The sequence below is a fragment of the Leucoraja erinacea genome, chromosome 40, assembly GCF_028641065.1.
Source record: "Leucoraja erinacea ecotype New England chromosome 40, Leri_hhj_1, whole genome shotgun sequence".
In the NCBI taxonomy this organism is placed as follows: domain Eukaryota; kingdom Metazoa; phylum Chordata; class Chondrichthyes; order Rajiformes; family Rajidae; genus Leucoraja; species Leucoraja erinaceus.
Window position 1 is genome coordinate 5208921 of NC_073416.1, and position 20432 is coordinate 5229352.

A 20432-nucleotide genomic window follows, 5' to 3' on the forward strand; every position below is an offset into this window, starting at 1 on the left:
ATCTCAACCTGGTTCCAAATAGGTGAGAATAGGGAAGGAAGAAAGTCCATAATTCAACACGAATCAGCATGGAATTGGTCGTCCCGCTCACAAGACTTGGTGACAGCTGCAGTGGGAAATACAAATTCACACTGGTGGAATTGTGTTCTGTAGTATTGCAGTTGTGCCAGCTTGCTGGACTGTTTACACCCAGCCGTGATATTACTCGTGGATGAGAGGGCTTGATGTTGAAATGTAAACCAGGAAACTATCACGTTTCTTCAACTGTGGCAACAAAACCCGCTATAAAAAAAGTGTCAAACCTTCGCTGGCAAGCTGCCATCAATCAGTCGTCAGGCTCAAGCTGTGTGGACAGCACTACTGTGGAGGGAGGTATGGACAAGGTTGGGCCAGTGTTGGGGTGTTGGTGATCAGATCCCATAGTCTTGCCTCAAGTATTTTTATTATTTCAACTGTGACTTCTGCCTTATGAAAATGTTAGACTAAAGGTTAACTACCAGTCAAGCAATTATCCTCCAGATAGTAACCTATAACACCACAAAGTGGCAGTAAAATAATTAGTCTTTGCTATTTTGCTGCCCACTCCCACAACCCCCAGGTTTTAATGAAGGAGAATCATGGTTATGTATCTCCTCTCCTTTGGGCCATAATCCCCCAAATGACTGCCACTTTGATCTCTGGTCAGTTAGTAACAAGCTTCAGGTAGCCACCCCTTCCAGCAATACTAATATCCAGTCATAGAACCAAACAGGTCAGAATCAGGCCCTTCTGCCTCCCATCAAGTACTCATGTACACTAATCCTATTTACCGGCCTTCTGTGTCTTGGTGATTCAAGTGTTCACCAGGTACATCTTAAACATTGTGAGACTTTTGGCTTCCACCACACCCTCAGGCAGTGTGTTCCAGAGTCCAACTATGCTTTTGTGGAAAAACAAATCTTCCTCAGATTCCCACTGAACCTCATACTCCTCACTCTAAACCAATGCGCTGTAGTATTAGACACTGTTACGCTGAGGAAAAGTTTCCTATTTATCCCATCTGTCCCCCCCCCCCTTGTAATTTTGTACACCTCCATCAGGTTTCCCCTCAGCCTCCTCTGCTCCAAGGCGAGCAAAACCTGCCTTTCCTGCCTTGCCTCAGTACACCAGTCCCACCTGCAGCAACCTTACATCAACTAAGTGGTAGACAAAAATGCTGGAGAAACTCAGCGAGTGAGGCAGCATCTTTGGAGTGAAGGAAATAGGCAATGTTTCGGGTCGCGACCCTTCTTTAGACTAGGGTCTCGACCCGAAACGTTGCCTATTTTCTTCGCTCCGTAGATGCTGCCTCACCTGCTGAGTTTCTCCAGCATTTTAGTCTACCTTCGATTTTCCAGCATCTGCAGTTCCTTGTTCAACTAAGTGGTAAATGCTTGGATTATTTGTCATTGTTCTTGGTCAGATCTGTCTTAGTAGTTATTTAGCTCGATAATTAGGGGGGAGGGGTGGTTAAATGGCCATATCGGTTAGGCACCAGTCAATAAATTTAAATAAAAAGACAGACACATTTAGATATGAACTGAAGTGATTGTTAGACTGTGTGATCAATGATATGTGCAGCCTCGATCACATTGTAAACTGGCTTTGAAGCTGCAGATTCTATCACAGGTATATTCATTTTCACATTAGTTTTGTTGTTGATGACAATGAGGGGGTTCAGATTTGATAGGATTTCTTCATTGACTGAGATTCCATCTAAGTACTGCTTGAGGAGTTGCCGAAGATTCATGTTTTCCTGCAGTAAGGCATGTTTCTCTTGTTCTAATACCATCTGGTCTAAGAGAACCTTATTGTAGCGCTTCCAGAAATGCTCCAGGGCCATATAGTTCATCATCACCTTGAAAGATAAGAGGGAAAAGTCCCCATTTACCATGGAATGTGAGAAGAACAATCGCTGTGGCAGATCTGGGATGACATTTCCCACATCCAAATCACAATTAATATCTTTCGTTTCAGCCCAAAATCTCAACTAATTAGAAACATAGAAAATAGGTGTAGGAGTAGGCCTTTCGGCCCTTCGAGCCTGCACCGCCATTCAATATGATCATGGCTGGTCATCCAACTCAGTATCCTGTACCTGCCTTCTCTCCATACCCCCTGATCCCTTTGGCCACATCTAACTCCCTCTTAAATATAGCCAATGAACTGGCCTCAACTACCTTCTGTGGCAGAGAATTCCACAGATTCACCAGTCTGTGTGAAAAAAGTTTTCCTCATCTCGGTCCTAAAAGATTTCCCCCTTATCCTTAAACTATGACTCCTTGTTCTGGACTTCCCCAACATCGGGAACAATCTTCCTGCATCTAGCCTGTCCAACCCCTTAAGAATTTTGTAAGTTTCTATAAGATCCCCCCTCAATCGTCTAAATTCTAGCGAGTACAAACCAAGTCTATCCGGTCTTTCTTCATATGAAAGTCCTGACATCCCAGGAATCAGTCTGGTGAACCTATTTAGAAGGTCAGGAGAGTTAACACTGCCACCCTGGTTTATCACTCGACCAGACTATCTCGTCATTCCCACGTTTGCTATGCACAGTGTGGTTGTTGCATTTTTTACATGACAAGGGTCTACACCAGAAGTACTTCATGGAAGAGTGTCCTAAAGGTGACGGGAAAACCCATGTAGAAAAAGTACAGTTAAAATTCTTGCATGATTTACTATCCAAATATTGTCGCATCCCTGAAACAATGTTCTACAAATTAAATGAACCAGATACTCAGTGGCCCAATTTGGTCTGTTCCATGTTCTCTGAAGAGAAAACTCTCTCACATGCACAAGGTTCAAACCCTAGAATACCTATCTTCACCCAAATCTTGCCTTTACTCCTTCCATTCCTAGCTGTAAGCATAAGCATTAGCTAAGATTTAATCTTCATTGAAGATAGACACAAAATGCTGGAGTAACTCAGCGGGACAGGCAGCATCTCAGGAGAAGGAACGGGTGACGTTTCAGGTCCAGACCCTTCTTCAGTCTGCAGAAGAGTCTCGACTCAAAATGTCACCCATTCCTTCTCTCCAGAGATGCTGCCTGTCCCGCTTCCGTCTGAAGAAATCGATCACCCATGTCGCCCATTCCTTCTCTCCAGAGATGCTGCCTGTCCTGCTGTGTCTATCTTCAATTGAAACCGGCATCTGCAGTTCCTTCCTGCACATTTAAACTTAATCCACCTCCAACCACAGGCCATTGACATTTCCACAAATCCCAAAGTTTTCATGAGGCAGAACTTGCCCACCACCTACCTCAGCGAGTGCCTCGCATGGCTTCTTAATCATTACAGTCTGAACCCTTTTCTCTTCGTCTGGGGTCAGAGAGGACGCGTAGAATGGAAGAACCTTCTCTTCTTCCGTTTCCAGTTTCCTGCACATCTCTGCCATCTTCAGTATGTGTTCACCCTGGGGAGATCAAAGGTGTGAGCATTCACTCTGCCAAAAATAACAAGTCTTCAAAATCGGCTCTATAAACAATTGCCTTTGGAAGGACTCCAGCGCTCATCCAGAACAGAGGGTGGACAATACTTAAGGAGTTTGTTTGAGGAGATCTGGAGCACCTTTAAAATGGAACCCATGGACAGATTAAATGACTCCCAGGGTTTTACCTCACAAGGTTTGAACTTCTGTGAACAGCTCGCCAAATTCCATGCTGAAATTGTAAAAGTACACAATACTTTCATAGTCCGTATACTATGCTCTGGACACCATACTCAGGACTTTCATATGAAGAAAGACTGGGTAGACTCGGCTTGTACCCACTAGAATTTAGACGATTGAGGGGGGATCTTATAGAAACTTACAACATTCTTAAGGGGTTGGACAGGCTAGATGCAGGAAGATTGTTCCTGATGTTGGGGAAGTCCAGAACAAGGGGTCACAGTTTAAGGATAAGGGGGAAATCTTTTAGGACCGAGATGAGAAAAACATTTTTCACACAGAGAGTGGTGAATGTGTGGAATTCTCTGCCACAGAAGGTAGTTGAGGCCAGTTCATTGGCTATATTTAAGAGGGAGTTAGATGTGGCCTTTGTGGCTAAAGGGATCAGGGGGTATGGAGAGAAGGTAGGAACGGGGTATTGATTGGGGATGATCAGCCATGATCATATTGAATAGCGGTGCAGGCTCGAAGGGCCGAATGGCCTACTCCTGCACCTATTTTCTATGTTTCTATAACAATCAGGACAATAGGGTGTGAGATCACCTTTCGCTGCTCCTGATTTCCGGCGAGCAGAGGCCAATTATAATCCCTGATCCCTGGAAACAATCCAGTGGATCAACATTGCACTGACTCCAAGCCAACTCTCTCCACCATAAAGCACGGAGACCGAGTTCGGGAGTCCTGGACGTTACCTTAGCACAGACACTCTTCAGTACTTTGGTTGCAGCGTTACTCTCGAGGGTCAGTTTGACAAGACGCTCATGCTCTCGTGCTCTGAGGTAATTCATCTGGCTTTTCTGCATGAGAAAGTGCTGCTTTATTGCGTCCTTTTCATCCCGCAGTTTTTTATTTTCTGCCTCACACTTTCGTGAATTGGCTGCTATCTTAATCTTCAGTGTTGCTATTGTATCCTATTAAAAAATACGGCAGTGAATGTAAATATTGATTTAAACTCAGATCTAAATGGAAGCGGCAAGGATCACAGTACAAGTAATGCTACAGGTAAGACACAAGACAAAATAAATCAGCAAATTGTGGAATTCATTGCCACAAAGGCTGTGGAGACCAAATCCTATATATTTAAGATGGAGATAGATTCATGATTAGTACAAATGTCAGGGGTTATGGGGAGAAGGCAGGAGAAGAGATAGATCAGCTATGATTGAATGGCGGTGTAGACTTGATGGGCCGAATGGCCTAATTCTGCTCCTATCTCTTCGTAAATTATGAAGAAACAGTAACAGCAAGTTTTAAATGCTGTAGGTTGAAGGGAAACGGACAGGTGGAAAGACAGAAGTAAGGAAGAAAACAGTTGTGTGGGGCTTGTAAACAGTGTTTGAAGTAGAAAGCTGTGGAGAAATTCCCTACATCCATTCCCCCAACTGTTGTTACTATAAGTACTGAGGATGAAGTTTCAAGCACTTGCCTCACAGTTTTCCATCCACTATAATTGAGTTTGTCTGAAACTTCCCAATGCATTACGAACCACCCACACTCTGCTCCACTGTCATTGCTCGTTCATCAAATCCACCCTACACTTCTTGGGGAAGAACATTGCAGGTTTGGAGTTTACATGACACAGCAGAGAAGGTTCAGGGAGGGACAAGAAAGAAGGCCACAGAAAGACCATTATTAATATTCTAGGCCAGTGATTCCCAACCTGGGGCCATATGGCAAATTTCAGGGGGGCCACGGAATTTTGGGGGGGATTTAGGGGGTTCACAGGTTCAATGAAGGGGGGCACAGAGCTACCCCTTCATAAGTTGCCTCCTAAATTTCAGTTCTAATAAATTTAAATCTATGTAGTTGAAATATATTTTTATGTATGATTATAAATGGTTGTTTCATTGAACCCACAAAATATTTTTGATGTTTGTGGAATAGAATAAAAGAGAATATATGTGCAATTAATAGACACTGATATTTTTATGGAAGGTATTATAATATTGAATTACTTTTTTTCCATTAATAATGTCGGGGGGGGGGCACAGAAAAATTAAAAGATCCCAAGGGGGCCATGAGCTAAACAAGGTTGGGAACCACTGTTCTAGGCTATCAAAGAGGAACGTTGTCTGTCCATTTCCCTTCACTGATGCTGCCTGACCCACTGAGTTCCATCATTTTGCTACCAATCCAGTTTCTGTCTATGGATAGACTCGCGCACATACACATACAGTGACGTTATACTCGGCAACAGCTATGGTGAAGTATAACAGGTACAATCGCTATTTCTTCACACCTACTTGCATTCTCTGCAGCTTTTTCATTTGCATCTCAATCTCTTTTGCACTCTTCTCATCGCGTGACTTCAGTGTTTCGAATGCCAATTTCCGGTCCTCGGTTGCATCAATGTAGTTCTTCAGTGCGAGCTGGAACTGCATCCACAAGTCTTCCACTAATCCTTCCAGATAAACCCGGAGTGAATGCTTCTCCTCCAGACTCTAAATACAGCAAAAACATTGCCCCGCTCACTTAATGCCAACGAGCTGTTTGGTGAAGTCATTGAGAAATATTAAACATGACAAATGTCAGAAATGGAGACACAAGGAACTGCAGATGCTGGAATCGTGATCGAACAAATATTGCTGGAGTTACACAGCGGGTCAGTCAATATCTATGGAGGGAAAGGACAGGTGACGTTTCCAGTCAGGACCCTTCTTCAGACTGGCCCAAAACATTGTTTGTCCATTTCCCTCCCCAGATGCCGCCTGACAAATATTAGAAGTGCTTCTTTTCAATAAGGCAAACAAAGTCTGCCATAGTTTCCACAATAGTAATTCTAAAAGAAAATCTATGAACACACAGGGGTCAGTTTTAATTCCAATCTTCCTAATGTTCTTGGGCCCATGGTTGCTCAAAAGTTATATTCATGAAAAACACAGAGAGAACAAAATTACTAAAGAAGCTTTTAGATAGGTACGCGGATATGCAGGGGAGGGTGGGACATGGATCAGGTGCAGGTAGAGAAGATGAGTTTAACTTGGCATTATGTTTGGCATGGATATTGTGGGTCAAAGGGCCTGTTCTTGAGCTGCACTGTTCCATGAATTCTATGAATCTTCATTTATTTCCTGTATTTGATTCCATACTTAGTCCTGCACTGTCCAAGCTTTTTTTACCTTGTTTTTGAGGTCTTCCCTTGTACTGTTAAATTCTTGCCGTGCATCATTTGAGACCTCACCAAAGATTTGGTCCATTGCGTACATGATATCCTCCAGATTGGTCATCTCATGCTCATGTTGTGCGATCATCTGTTCTCTGTGCAGATGGAGAGTGTCTTCAACAACTACCACAATAACACTTTATTAACCGTAACAAAGAAATAAATCACTTCATTACTTGTAGAAACATAGAAACATAGAAATTAGGTGCAGGAGTAGGCCATTCGAACCTGCACCGCCATTCAATATGATCATGGCTGATCATCCAACTCAGTATCCCGTACCTGCCTTCTCTCCATACCCCCTGATCCCCTTAGCCACAAGGGCCACATCTAACTCCCTCTTAAATATAGCCAATGAACTGGCCTCAACTACCTTCTGTGGCAGAGAGTTCCAGAGATTCACCACTCTCTGTGTGAAAAAAAAGTTCTTCTCATCTCGGTTTTAAAGGATTTCCCCCTTATCCTTAAGCTGTGACCCCTTGTCCTGGACTTCCCTAACATCGGGAACAATCTTCCTGCATCTAGCCTGTCCAACCCCTTAAGAATTTTGTAAGTTTCTATAAGATCCCCTCTCAATCTCCTAAATTCTAGAGAGTATAAACCAAGTCTATCCAGTCTTTCTTCATAAGACAGTCCTGACATCCCAGGAATCAGTCTGGTGTATGCTGGTTGTATGCTGTCTTGTATCATTAAAGGGCCATTACGTCAATGAAGAAACAATTTATCTTTTCTAAATTGAAACAGTCTGCTGACTTTATTATTTACTATTTCAGAGTTTAAGGGTTGCCTGCCGCGACAAAATGGCCGCCGGGGAAAGTCAGGGAAGCAGATATCATAATAATGTTTAAGAGGGATTGAGACATACACGTGAACTAGTCGGGAATGGACGGATATAGACTGTGCTGATGTACAGCATAAAATGGCATCATGCTTGGCACAGACATGTGGGCAGAAGGGCCTGGTCTTGCGCTGCACTGTTCTATCTGTTAAGTCTAATATAATTAAGGAAATGGTGGCATAGTGGTTCATTTACTGGACCAGTATCTAAAGTTATTGATCGAGAAACACGGACTTGCATCCCACCATGGCAATTAAGTAATTTAAAGCCTATTAATTACATTCATCCAAATTAAAAAGCTCACCCTTAAGAACATCTAAGAAACGTTATTCGATCTTTCTTTAGAATACTGACATTTCTTTTGGATAGGTACATGGATATGCATGGAGTGGTGCGATATGGAGCACATGCAGTTCTGCAGCTGACGTGTTCACCATGGACATTGTGGGCCAAAGAGCCTGTTCCTTGTGCTGTAGTACTGCCCCATGTTCTGACATGATTCACATGAAAGTACTGGACTGTCATAAAAGATGTTCATTAACAACTTTCAAGGTCTCACCTCCTTGTCACATAGAAACACAGACATAGAAACATAGAAAATAGGTGCAGGAGTAGGCCCTTTGGCCCTTCGAGCCTGCACCGCCATTCAATATGATCATGGCTGATCATCCAACGCAGTATCCTGTACCTGCCTTCTCTCCATACCCCTTGATCCACTTAGCCACAAGGGCCACATCTAACTCCCCCTTAAATATAGCCAATGAACTGTGGCCTCAACTACCTTCTGTGGCAGAGAATTCCACAGATTCACCACTCTCTGTGTGAAAAATGTTTTTCTCATCTTGGTTCGAAAAGATTTCCCCCTTATCCTTAAACTGTGATCCCTTGTTCTGGACTTCCCTAACATCGGGAACAGTCTTCCTGCATCTAGCCTGTCCAACCCCTTAAGAATTTTGTAAGTTTCTATAAGATCCCCCCTCAATCTTCTAGTCTACCAATGTGGGCATAGATAAAGGTGAATAGCCACTGTCTTTTCCCCAGAGAAGTCTTAATACTAGACATAATAGGTGTAAGATGAGGGGATTGATTGAAAAGGGACGTGAGGGGGAAATATTTTACACAGAGGGTGGTTCATATATGGAACGACCTGCCAGAGGAAGAGGCGGGTACAATTATGACATTTAACAGACACTTGGGCAGGTGTATTGACAGGAAGGGTTTGGAAGGATATGGGTCAGGTGCAGCCAAGTGGAAGTAGTTTGGTAAGACAACTTGATCAGCATGGTCGAGTTGGGCCGAAGGGCCTGTTTCTGTGCTGTATAACTCTATGACTATGACTTTTTTTCCCTTTTTTTTTAATTAGAAGCAATGTACATACATAATAATCATGGTATATAACATAATACATTTCATGTACAACTTCTTTTTTTTATTTTTTATTTTAAGATAGAAAAGAAAGAATGAAAAAAGAGAAAATTGAGGATAGTAGTGATGTGTAGGGCGCAATAGTTGACGGTTAATGATTGATATTTAGATAAATAGAGTGCGTCCTTAGAAGTGTGTAAAGAAAAAGCCCCAAAAATAAAAGGGCCTTAAGAAAAGAGAGCTCTATCTTTTTTGCATATTCTGCATATTTTCTTTCTTTTCTTAAGTCTATGACTTTTAACTGCACTATAAAATGGTCTAGTAAGACGCCCAGCTCAATAAATGTTGGATTTGCTAGTGAAATGCATGTCTTGTGGAAGGAAGAGACAAAGACTTTTGCCTCCGTCATAGTGAGGAGGTGCCTGGTGAACTCATTGTGGTGGATGTTAATTTGTGTTTATTGTATGTTTCGTTATTTATTATTATATATATGACCGCAGGCAACGAAATTTCGTTCAGACCGATAGGTCTGAATGACAATAAAGGAATCTAATCTAATCTAATCTAATCTAATCTAATCTTGTGAGCAAATAGAAAAAAACTGTTTTGCATCCTAACCTTATTGTCAATAGATGCTCAAATTGGATACTGACCTCTCAACATCAAATTCTTCTTTCAGTGACTCCAACTCTGCTTCAAACTCATTCTCTAATAAGACCAGTCTACTCCGCTGCAGGTCCACCAACTTGTCCACGTTTTGAATGTGGTTACGCATGGCTGTTGCGTACTGCTCCTCTGCCTCTTCCAAATCCTTTGTTAAAGCCTGGATGAAGAGACAATAGAAATACATCAGTGGGTTCGCTTAACATCAGTAAGTTTAACCAACTCACTCAACACCATTCCCTGTGGCAAAAAAAAAAATCTGCTGGGGGAACTCAGTGGGTCAGGCGAGGAAAATGGACAGTTGAATGTTTGGGTCGAGCTGCTTCAACTGGGCCATCCCTCAACGTCATCTGGGCCATCCCGCAACGTCATCTGTCCATTTCCCTCCACAGATGCTGCTTGACCTGCCGAGTTTTTTTGTTTTTTGTCCCAGATTCCAGCATCTACAGCCTTCTTGTGTCTCCGTTCTGTGTGGTTTGGCAGTTTGGAATTCCACTGCTGGAAACGCTTTAACATAGAAACATAGAAACATAGAAAATAGGTGCAGGAGTAGGCCATTCGGCCCTTCGAGCCTGCACCGCCATTCAATATGATCACGGCTGATCATCCAACTCAGTATCCCATCCCTGCCTTCTCTCCATACCCCCTGATCCCTTTAGCCACAAGGGCCACATCTAACTCCCTCTTAAATATAGTCAATGAACTGGCCTCAACTACCTTCTGTGGCCGAGAATGCCACAGATTCACCACTCTCTGTGTAAAAAATGATTTTCCCATCTCGGTCCTAAAAGACTTCCCTCTTATCCTTAAACTGTGACCCCTAGTTCTGGACTTCCCCAACATCGGGAATAATCTTCCTGCATCTAGCCTGTTTCTATAAGATCCCCCCTCAATCTTCTAAATTCTATTGTGTACAAGCCAAGTCTATCCAGTCTTTCTTCATATGAAAGCCCTGACATCCCAGGAATCAGTCTGGTGAACCTTCTCTGTACTCCCTCTATGGCAAGAATGTCTTTCCTCAGATTAGGAGGATTGCACTTTACTGCAATATTTGACTGCGCTTGGCATGCTTGCCTTCGTAGGCAAGTCATTGGGTTGAAGAGTTGGGACAGCATGTTGCAGTTGTTCAAAACATTGGTCGGACTGCAGTTGGAGTATTGTGTACCATTCTGTTCACACCACACAACAAGAAGTATGCAGAAGAGATTCACCTGCATGTTGCCTGGAATGATAAGCAGACATCGGATAGCTGGGTTAATTCTCACTGCAACATGCAGCGTGACCTAATAGAGGTTTATATAATTATGAGGGACATGGATAGAATGGATAATCAGAAGTGTTCAAGAAGGAACTGCAGATGCTGGAAAATCGAAGGTAGACAAAAATCATCCGAGGACGTACATCCATTGAGGATAAATGGGGATACTGTGGATAGGGTGAACTGTTTTAAATACCTGGTAGTCCACATCACTGAGGATATGACATGGACATCACACGCCTCAGCACTCGTGAGTAAGGCAAGGCAGCGCCTTTAACACCTCAGGCAATTGAGGAAATTCAGTGTCTCCGAGGATCCTCCAGTGCTTCTATTCAGCGGCTGTGGAAAGCATCTTGTCTGGGAATATTACCATCTGGTTTGGGAACTGCTCTGCCCAGGACAAGAAGTCTCTGCAGAGAGTAGTGCGTTCGGCCGAACACACTATGGGAACTTCACTCGCCCCTCTGCAGGAACTATACATCAGGAGGTGCAACTCCAGAGCCAACAAGATCATGGGAGACCCCTTCCACCCCTGCAACGGACTGTTCCAGCTGCTACAGTCATGCAAAAGCCTCCGTTGCCATGCTGTGAGAACGGAGAGGTTGAGAAGGAGTTTCTTCCCAGAGGCCATTCGGACTTAAAACTCCTATCTCACCAGGGACTAACTTTACTGAACCTTTTTCTTTCCACCCACAATATTTAATATGTAAAAGAATATGTGATTCTGTTTGTAGTTTGTTTGGTTGTTTGTTTGTCTTTTTGCACAAAGTCCGCGAGCATTGCCACTTTTCATTTCACTGCACATCTTGTATGTGTATGTGACGAATAAACTTGACTTGACTTGACTTGAAATGCTAGAGAAACTCAGCGGGTGCGGCAGCATCTATGGAGCGAAGGGAAATAGGCAACGTTTCGGGCTGAAACCCTTCTTCAGATGATAATCATGGATAATCGGAATCTTTTTCCAAGGACCAGTCTAAAATTAGAGGGCAAAGGTTTTAGATGAAAGGGGAAATTTTAAAGATCTGAGGGGTATGTTTTCCACACAAATGGATGGTGAATATCTGGAACGAGCTGCCAGAGGAGAGAGTGGAGGCAGATACAATTACAATGTTTCAAAGACACTTGGACAGGTACTTAAATAGGAAAGGTGTAGAAGGGATATGGGCCTAATGCCTGCAAATAAATAGCTTACATGGGCATCATCGTCAACATGGGCGAGGTTGGCCGAAAGGGCCTGTATCTGTGCTGTATAGTTCTGTGAGAGGCATAGATAGGGTAGACAGTCAGAACCTTTTTCCCAGGGTGGAAATGTCAAAGTCGAGAGGGCACAGCTTCAAGGTGAAAGTTGCAAAGTTTATAGGAGACACACGGGGCAGAGGGTGGTGGGTGTCTGGAACATGTTACCAGGGGTGGTGGTGAAGGCAGATATGATAGTGGCATTTAAGAGGCTTTTAGATAGCCACATGCGTATGCTGGGAATGGAGGGATATGAATCATATGCAGGCAGAGAAGATTAGTTTATCTTGGCATCATGTTGGGCACAGACATTGTGGGCCGAAGGGCCTGTCCCTGTGCTGTACTGCTCTATGTATGTCCTATCTTCCCTATGATCTGTGATTCTATGTTTGTGTTCGTTCTACTTTCTCTCCTAATTCATCTGCTCCAGTTGCATTTCACAATGACTTTAGCGAGGGGCAAAGGATCACTTATGCTCTCACCCTGATGACACTGTCTTTCCGATCGACAATTCTTTCAAAGGTTTGACTCAAGATCTCAATGTCTTTCCGCAGGTCTGTAGCTTTTGCCTCTCGCATCACAGTGCGCCATTTCTCATTTAGCTTCAGGGTGTTGAGACGGGTGTTGTGTTCTTCTTTCGACAGTTTGTCCTAAGAGCAGAAAGAATGAGGTAAATCAGAAGTATGATACACAAACCATACAATAAATAACAAGATGCAAAGTAGTAATGATGGAAAAATTATCATTATTTACACAATCAATGAAAATGATATGAATTACAAGTATTTACAGTCTAGTCTCACTACAGAACACCATGAAAATCTTGTGTAGGCACGAACTGCAGTTGCTGGTTTAAATCGAAGATGGACACATAACGCTGGAGTGACTCAGCGGGTCAGACAGCATCTCTGGAGAGAATGATCAGGAGATGTTTTAGGTCCTGAAACGTCACCTATTCCTTTTCTCCAGAGATGCTGTTTGACCCACTGAGTTACTCCAGCTTTTTGTGTCGATCTTCACCATGAACATCTTAATCCTCAGTGCCTGAGATCTCAGTCAGTCAGTCAATTTTATTTGTACAGCACATTTAAAAACAACTCACGTTGAACAAAGCGCTGTACATCGGTGCAGGTACTAGTGAGATACACACAATGGTACACAGACCTAACAATACATACATAACCTGTTTACAGCTCCCTTCTCAGAGGGGCCTCAAATACGCTAGGGAGTAGAAATAGGTTTTAAGTCTGAACTTAAAGGAGTCGATGGAGGGGGCAGTTCTGATGAGGAGAGGGATGCTGTTCCACAGTCTAGGAGCTGCATCCGCAAAAGCGCGTTCGCCCCTGAGCTTAAACCTAGACCGCGGGATAGTCAGTAGCCCCAAGTCGGCCGATCTGAGGGACCTGGAGGTAGAATGGTGGGTTAGAAGATTTTTGATATAGGAGGTGGTGGCGGGGAGGGAGGGGGGGGGGGGGGGGGGGGCAAGCCCGTTAAGGGCTTTGTATACGAATAAGAGGAGCTTGAAGTTGATTCTGTACTGTACTGGGAGCCAGTGGAGAGAGGCCAGGATCGGGGTGATGTGGTCCCTTTTACGGGTACCCGTCAGAAGTCTCGCTGCGGCGTTTTGGACCAATTGCAGGCGGGACAGGGATGATTGGCTGATGCCAGTGTATAGGGAGTTGCAGTAGTCAAGGCGGGAGGAGATAAATGCATGAATGATTTTTTCAAGGTCGTCGAATTGGAGGAATGGTTTGATTTTAGCTATGGTACGAAGCTGGGATGTTTTAATGCTTAGCAATGATCTATCCATGTTCTCCACAGATGATGCCTGACCTGCGGAGTTATTCTACCACTTTGTGTTTTTCAATAAAACATCCTGGCCACTCATGCGGCTCTCGGGGAGATCTGTGATATCCCCTCCCTTGTTTGAGGGGTGTTCCCACCTGTGTCTAGTAGCAGAAGGACCGTAGACTGTGGTCCTCCCCCACAGAGCCTTGGCATTGGCTGCACTGAGCTTCAGTGCGACCCTCAGCACAGCTGCACGACACCATGGACCCTTTGAAGCTGAGGACTGAAGGAGAGACATTTCCACTGCAGAGATCATTGTATCGATGTGGGGCCTTCCTTTGAGATCAGGTGACAAGTGCCATCATCTTGCCGTTGGCCTCAAATTCCAGGCTCGTGATTATCAGAAGATTCCTTCATTCCTTAAACCCGTTGCTTGCTATTTGTTACGTGAAGTGATTGTTGCTCTTGATAAGTCACAAGCCAACGAAGTACGTAGTGGGTAAGGAGCTGCAATATCACACTCCCCACTCTTCCACACATCCTACCTGAAAGCTTTTTTCTAAAGAAAGAATTGTACTACTGTCCATCCCATGTACTAAAACTGTGCAAAAGCTCTTCATACATTCACAGTGTCTATGCATTCAATATTGTCATACTCGGTCGTGTTCACATCTATCTTTAACCGTCCTTGACTCTCATGTGGCCTCCTTGTGCTGCAGTGCTGAGAACTATATTCTATCTATTGTACTCGTGCTTGACTTGGTTGTAATTACGAACGGCACATCTGATCTGTTTGGAAAGCACACTATTCACTAAACCTCAATGATAAACTTATAATCTCCAATCTAAACCCACTAGAAACACACCGAATGGGCCACCATATGCATCATAGCAATCACAATGATAGGGACGTGGCTCACATCGGCCAAGTCACAGTTAATTCTCGTGACAGCCACTGTTTTATGCAAAACCTCTGACTACCTGCCAAGTGTTTAGCTACAAAACAGGTTTGCAGTCTAAGTTGCTGTCTCTGCTCAAGACCATATTGCTTTCTGTGGCCTGACATTTACAATATTGCGTAGGGTTCAGAGATAAAGAGCGTGGTGTGGTCAAGTGTACAAAACATGATACTTTTTTTCCAAGAAACCGACCACGATAACAGATGACAGATTACGAAGGTGTAAGTGACCTCAATGTTATTTTTGGCACCAGCTAATCTGTAGTGAGATTTACAAACTTCAACAAAAAACTCAGAATAAATTAAATGCACACAGGGAGGTATGGTTTTCAACAAATACTGTGAGAACACACAGGATGGCTAATAAGCAACATCTGTAAACATTTTAGGACAATAATGATACCAAAATATGAATAACAACCGACCATTTTTTTTAAAAAGCGGCTTTTATATACCGCTCCCTCTGCAACTCCTTGGTTCACTCATGCCTTCCCACTCAAACCATCCCCTCCCCAGGTACTTTCTCCCGCAACTTCAGGAGATGTAACACCTGTCCCTAGCATGGAAACAGGCCTTTCGGTCCACCGAGTCCACGCACTCCAATGATCACCCATTTACACTAGTTCTATGTCATCCCACTTTCTCAGTCCCTCCATACACACTGGGGACAATTTACAGAGGGCTTATTAACCTAGAAACCCACACGTCTTTGGGATGTGGGAGGAAACTGGAGCACCCAGAGGAAACCCACGCGGTCACAGGGAGAACGTGCAAACTCGACACAGACAGCACTCGGGGTCTAGATCGGACCCGGGTCTCTGGCGCTGTGAGGGAGACTCACCAGTACATGGGGTGATTCAGAGTGGATGACAAATGTTGGTGGTGCTTGCCTGTGCTTGCCTCAGGTTCCAGAAAACAGATAATAAAAACTTATAAAACAGTCTTATTAGTTAGTAACTGGGCATAAAAATACTGGCAGGGAAACCGTTAAGATTCACACAGTAAACAGTCTCATCTCTTGTTCCTTAGTGAAATTAGGGCGAGGAAAAACTGCTCAACCACGCTTTGGACAAACACTTAGATGTGAAATGAGGAAGTACCTTTAAGAATTGGCTCAGCATGTCCTCTTTCTTCTTTTGCATTTCCTCTTCCTCCAGCAACTTCTGCTGCATATACAGCAGGCGTTCCTCCTCGGTCATCTTGGCCAATTTTTTACCCGCTTGCTTCGGCATAGTGATTTAGTCTGCAGAGTTTAAAATATAAATGTCACCACCATGAGAAAAGGACACCACCATCCATTTAAAAACCCTCTGTGAGAATGCAATATGTAAGAGCACTGGATATTTATTTCAGCTTTGGTGCTGTTAATGTTTAGAATAGGTAACAACAACAGAGAATTGGTTTCCAAGCAGCATTTTATAACATGGTTTATACCATGGGTAATCTTGATAATAAAAAATTATAATATTGGTTAATTTGGTGACAACAAAGCCAAAAACAGATATATGTAGCATTAATTAAGTAATCTGAGTTCTGGTCTCCAAAACAGTTGATGGCTGTGGAAATGTGCTCCTAGTTTAAGACCTGATCAACCTCAATCCTCTGTCTTTGTCAGCAACACACCTTATGAAGGGTCTCCCAGTCAAAACTTGACTCAGCCACACCCTAGTAATAACTGAGAATCTCCCAGCTTTTCTGTTTTTGTCAACCATTTGACAACCAAGTCCTATGTCACGAATGGGGTAGAGGTGAATCGAACAGTATCTTGGATTATGGATGATATTTCCTTCAAAGGGCCGATAACAGAGGGGAAGAAGCTATTCCTGAGAGACTGATATCAGAGGGGAAGAAGCTGCTCCTTTATCTCCAAAATACTTTATAACATATCTGAGAAATAAGAAACAGAAAATGCTGGGAGTACTTCGCAGGATATGCAAATTGAGAAAAAATAGAGTTAACAAGTCAGGCCCTTGGCCTTTCACCAGAGAAAGCTGTTTCTCTTGCCACGGATGCTGCCCGAATCGCCAAAGATTTCCAGCATTTTTTGTTTTCTTACGGATTTACAGCATCTGCAGTATTTTGCATGTATGACCAAAAGAGAATTGTCTGTGACATTCAGACTTTCGGGAAGGTTGACAACATTCTACCAAAGATAGAACAGCGGTTACTGCTGTTTTTGAGATATATGCATCAAGCATATACTTTGAGTTAGAGACACAAGATACTACAGATACTTGAATCGTGAGGTAACAGACGAACTGCTGGAGGTACTCAGTGGTTCAGGCAGCATCTGTGGAGGGAATGGATAGACTGTCTAAGGAAAAATCTCGACGCAAAACATCGCCTATTTATGTCCACTGTCTGACCCACTGAGTTACTCCAGCACGTTGCGTTTTACTCAAGATTCCAGCAGCTGCAGTTCCTTGTGTCAATATATCAATGTATTGTTATGTATTTGCTAATTTTATGAAAAAACAATTTTCTTACAGTTGACCTGGTATTTAGGGGCTTACACGAAACATTAGATTAAGCTCCACATGATAGGCTCATCGTCAACAGTGATGATGGCAGATTAAATTATAGTCTTAAAAATGTGGAGTGTTAGATTTTGGTAGGAAAAGTGAGACGAGGCAATATGAAGTGGAGGTACAAAAGAGAGCTGAGGGTATACGTGATAGTTTAATAGAATCTGCAGAGCAGGTTGTAAAAGCAGTTTAAAAAAAACAAGGGTGTCCAGGGACACACAGAGTAACCCAGTAGGTCAAGCAGCATCTCTAAACTATCTCTCAACCTGGAGATCATGGATAGGTGACGTTTCTGTGTTGGGACCCTTCCTCAGACTGACTGTGCGTGGGGGAGAAAGCTGGAATCTCTGGGGTTTATAATAGAAGCATAGATTACAGGAGCAAGGAAGCAGTGACGAACATTTATGAAACACTAACAGAAGCTGTCTACATAGTTTCAATCAAGTGAGTCCGTTTCAGAAAAAGCATTAAGGTGACTGGGAGCCTGAAGTCTGAAGAAGGGTCTCGACCCGAAACGCCACCTATCCATGTTTCTCCAGAGATGCTGTGAGTTACTCCAGCACTTTGTGGCTATCTTCAGTGTAAACCAGCATCTGCAGTTCCTTCCAGTTTGTGGGATCTTGCTGTGCAGCCGATTAGCTCCCCCCCCCCCCCTCCTCGCCATAAGAGTGCTGGTACCGGACACCTCATTCACTGGGAAACACTTGGGGATGGGCTGAGCGGGAAGAGGCCGGGGGAATGGAAGTGTGTGTCCCACCGCCCAGGCTGGAGGCCAACATTGAACATGGGTCTCCATTACTGGGGGCGGCCTGTATTCTACGGGGAGCCGCCGGCCTATCCCTCGCCCTTCCTCACCTTTCCCCGTCTCAATTCTGCTTTCGTTCCTTCTGAAGCACCAGGCTCTTTCGCGTTTTTTTCTTCTTTTTCTTTCTATTCCTTTCTCCGCTCCCGGTGTCGCGCGTAACCTAGCAACCGCTCGGTCTCACAATGCCATAGCAACTGCCAACAAGGAGTGGATGCCCAGATGGCCTCTTGGTCTGACAACCACCTCCCCTCCTCTCCTACAGCGCCACACTCAGGCCTGGAGGATTCATATGTTTCAAAATAAATCATCCTGCATCATCTCAGATATATATATGTACAATATATGCGTAGGAAGGAACTGCAGATGCTGGTTTAAATCCAAGATAGACAGAAAATGTTGGAGTAAATGCTGGACACAAAAAGTAACTCAGCGGGTCAGGCAGCATCTCTGGATAGAAGGAATGGGTGACGTTTCAGGTCGAGACCCTTCACCAAAAAGTATATTTATATATTTATTTATTTTTAAATGATACAACACAGGAGAAAGACACATTCTGGAGTAACTCAAGGGGTCAGGCACCATCTCTGGAGAGAAGGAATGGGTGACGTTTGGGGTTGAGACCTTTCTTCAAACTCATGGGTGACTTTTCGGGTCGAGACTCTTCTTCATACAACATGAGTCTCCATTTCAATCATTTGTTCAAAAGCAACTGTTTGTGTGTTCTGGCACAAGTACTTTGTGTTTTAACAGTAGTTGAAGGCAAAAACCACCATCATCTCAAATTGCAGATTACAAAGTCTGAACAGGCATCAAAATATTTCTTTTTGATTTACATTTGGAGTTTGGAATAAAGCAGCACATATTTTTTTTATTGTATACATAGCAACAAACTGTGAAATAAGGGCACCATAAATTACAGAGATGCCAAAATGGAGTTGATGCTATCACTGAGGAGAAACCTGGCAAGTCATTGTGAAGTTTCAATTACAATTTACAAACTCAATGAATCAAAAACCATCAATATAGATGGTGTTGCATGCAAGAAACTGAATTCTGCTCTTGCTAAGTACAGTTCCAATGTCTGGGGAATGCAAACGTCATGATTTTTTTTGCAATGGAAATTAACTGAACTATGAGTCAAAACAAGTCATGACACTGAGAGTGCAGCAGGAAATATTCTTGACATTAAGCTACATGCATGTGAACCCAATTGCCTGTGGGTTTGGTGCTCAACTCCATTAATTAACTCTTAAATTGCCTCCTCAGATGACCAGCAGGAAACATGGACATTTGCAACTGGAGGTGCAGCACCCGCCATCACATGAGGAAGCCACTTCGCAAATTTTGATTGAGATCCTGGGTTTTCTGCAGGATCTATTTTCAATTTGGTTAAACATGAAAGCTACCTGGAATGATGATGATTAGGTCAGTTAAACCTATTAATCAAATCTAATAGCTAGAACGCTGTTTGTAACTAAGATTGTATTGATGCCAAAATATACTCCACTCACTGCATTTATTGTCAACTGTAACATGATGTCTCAAATCTTGTACTCAGTGACCTGAACAATTAAGGCAAACGTGCTAAACAACTTGTTCATCACTCTGCATCGCCACTTTCAGGGAATTAAGCACTTGTATCCCTGGGTCTCCCTGTTCCACAACACTCTCCAGGACCCTGGGTACAAGTTTCTCCTCCCCCATCAATCCCTTAATTCATCATGTGCTGAACTTTGTGGCAAGACTTCGATCCCTTACGCCCATACTTAATAAATTCAGTATAGGTTTGGGCAGAAGGATATCTTGGAATATCCGCCATTCAGGAAGTAGTCTGTCTGAATCGTGAGGCTCTGTAGGTGTCAGAGGTTATGGGGAGAAGGCAGGAGAATTGGGTTAGGAGGCAGAGATAGAAGAGCCATGATTGAATGATGGAGAGGTCTTGATGGGCCAAATGGCCTAATTCTGCTTCTATCACTTATGACCTTATGAAAAGTAGGTGTGGATCCAGTCGGGTGTGTCTCTGAGGAGAATGTCACTTGGCAGAACACCTCACTCCCAGAACTTTCAAACAAGCACCAAGAACTTGCTTGGCTGGCGGTGAGGTTTTTGACAATCCACAGGTCTCGCAGTCACCATTACCGATG

General features: G+C 43.4%; 1 protein-coding gene across 1 annotated transcript; it reads right to left on the reverse strand.

Moving 5' to 3' along the window:
- Positions 1 to 1328: 1328 nt before the first annotated feature.
- ccdc65 (coiled-coil domain containing 65) lies at positions 1329 to 18518 on the reverse strand. Its single transcript, XM_055664411.1, has 9 exons — positions 18339 to 18518; positions 16059 to 16201; positions 12695 to 12862; positions 9706 to 9875; positions 6806 to 6944; positions 5930 to 6127; positions 4379 to 4597; positions 3279 to 3431; positions 1329 to 1876 (listed from the first exon to the last, which is right to left on the reverse strand). Exons 2-9 carry the CDS (start codon positions 16188 to 16190, stop codon positions 1571 to 1573), a joined length of 1485 nt encoding a protein of 494 aa, XP_055520386.1. The 5' UTR covers positions 16191 to 16201; positions 18339 to 18518; the 3' UTR covers positions 1329 to 1570.
- Positions 18519 to 20432: the final 1914 nt, after the last annotated feature.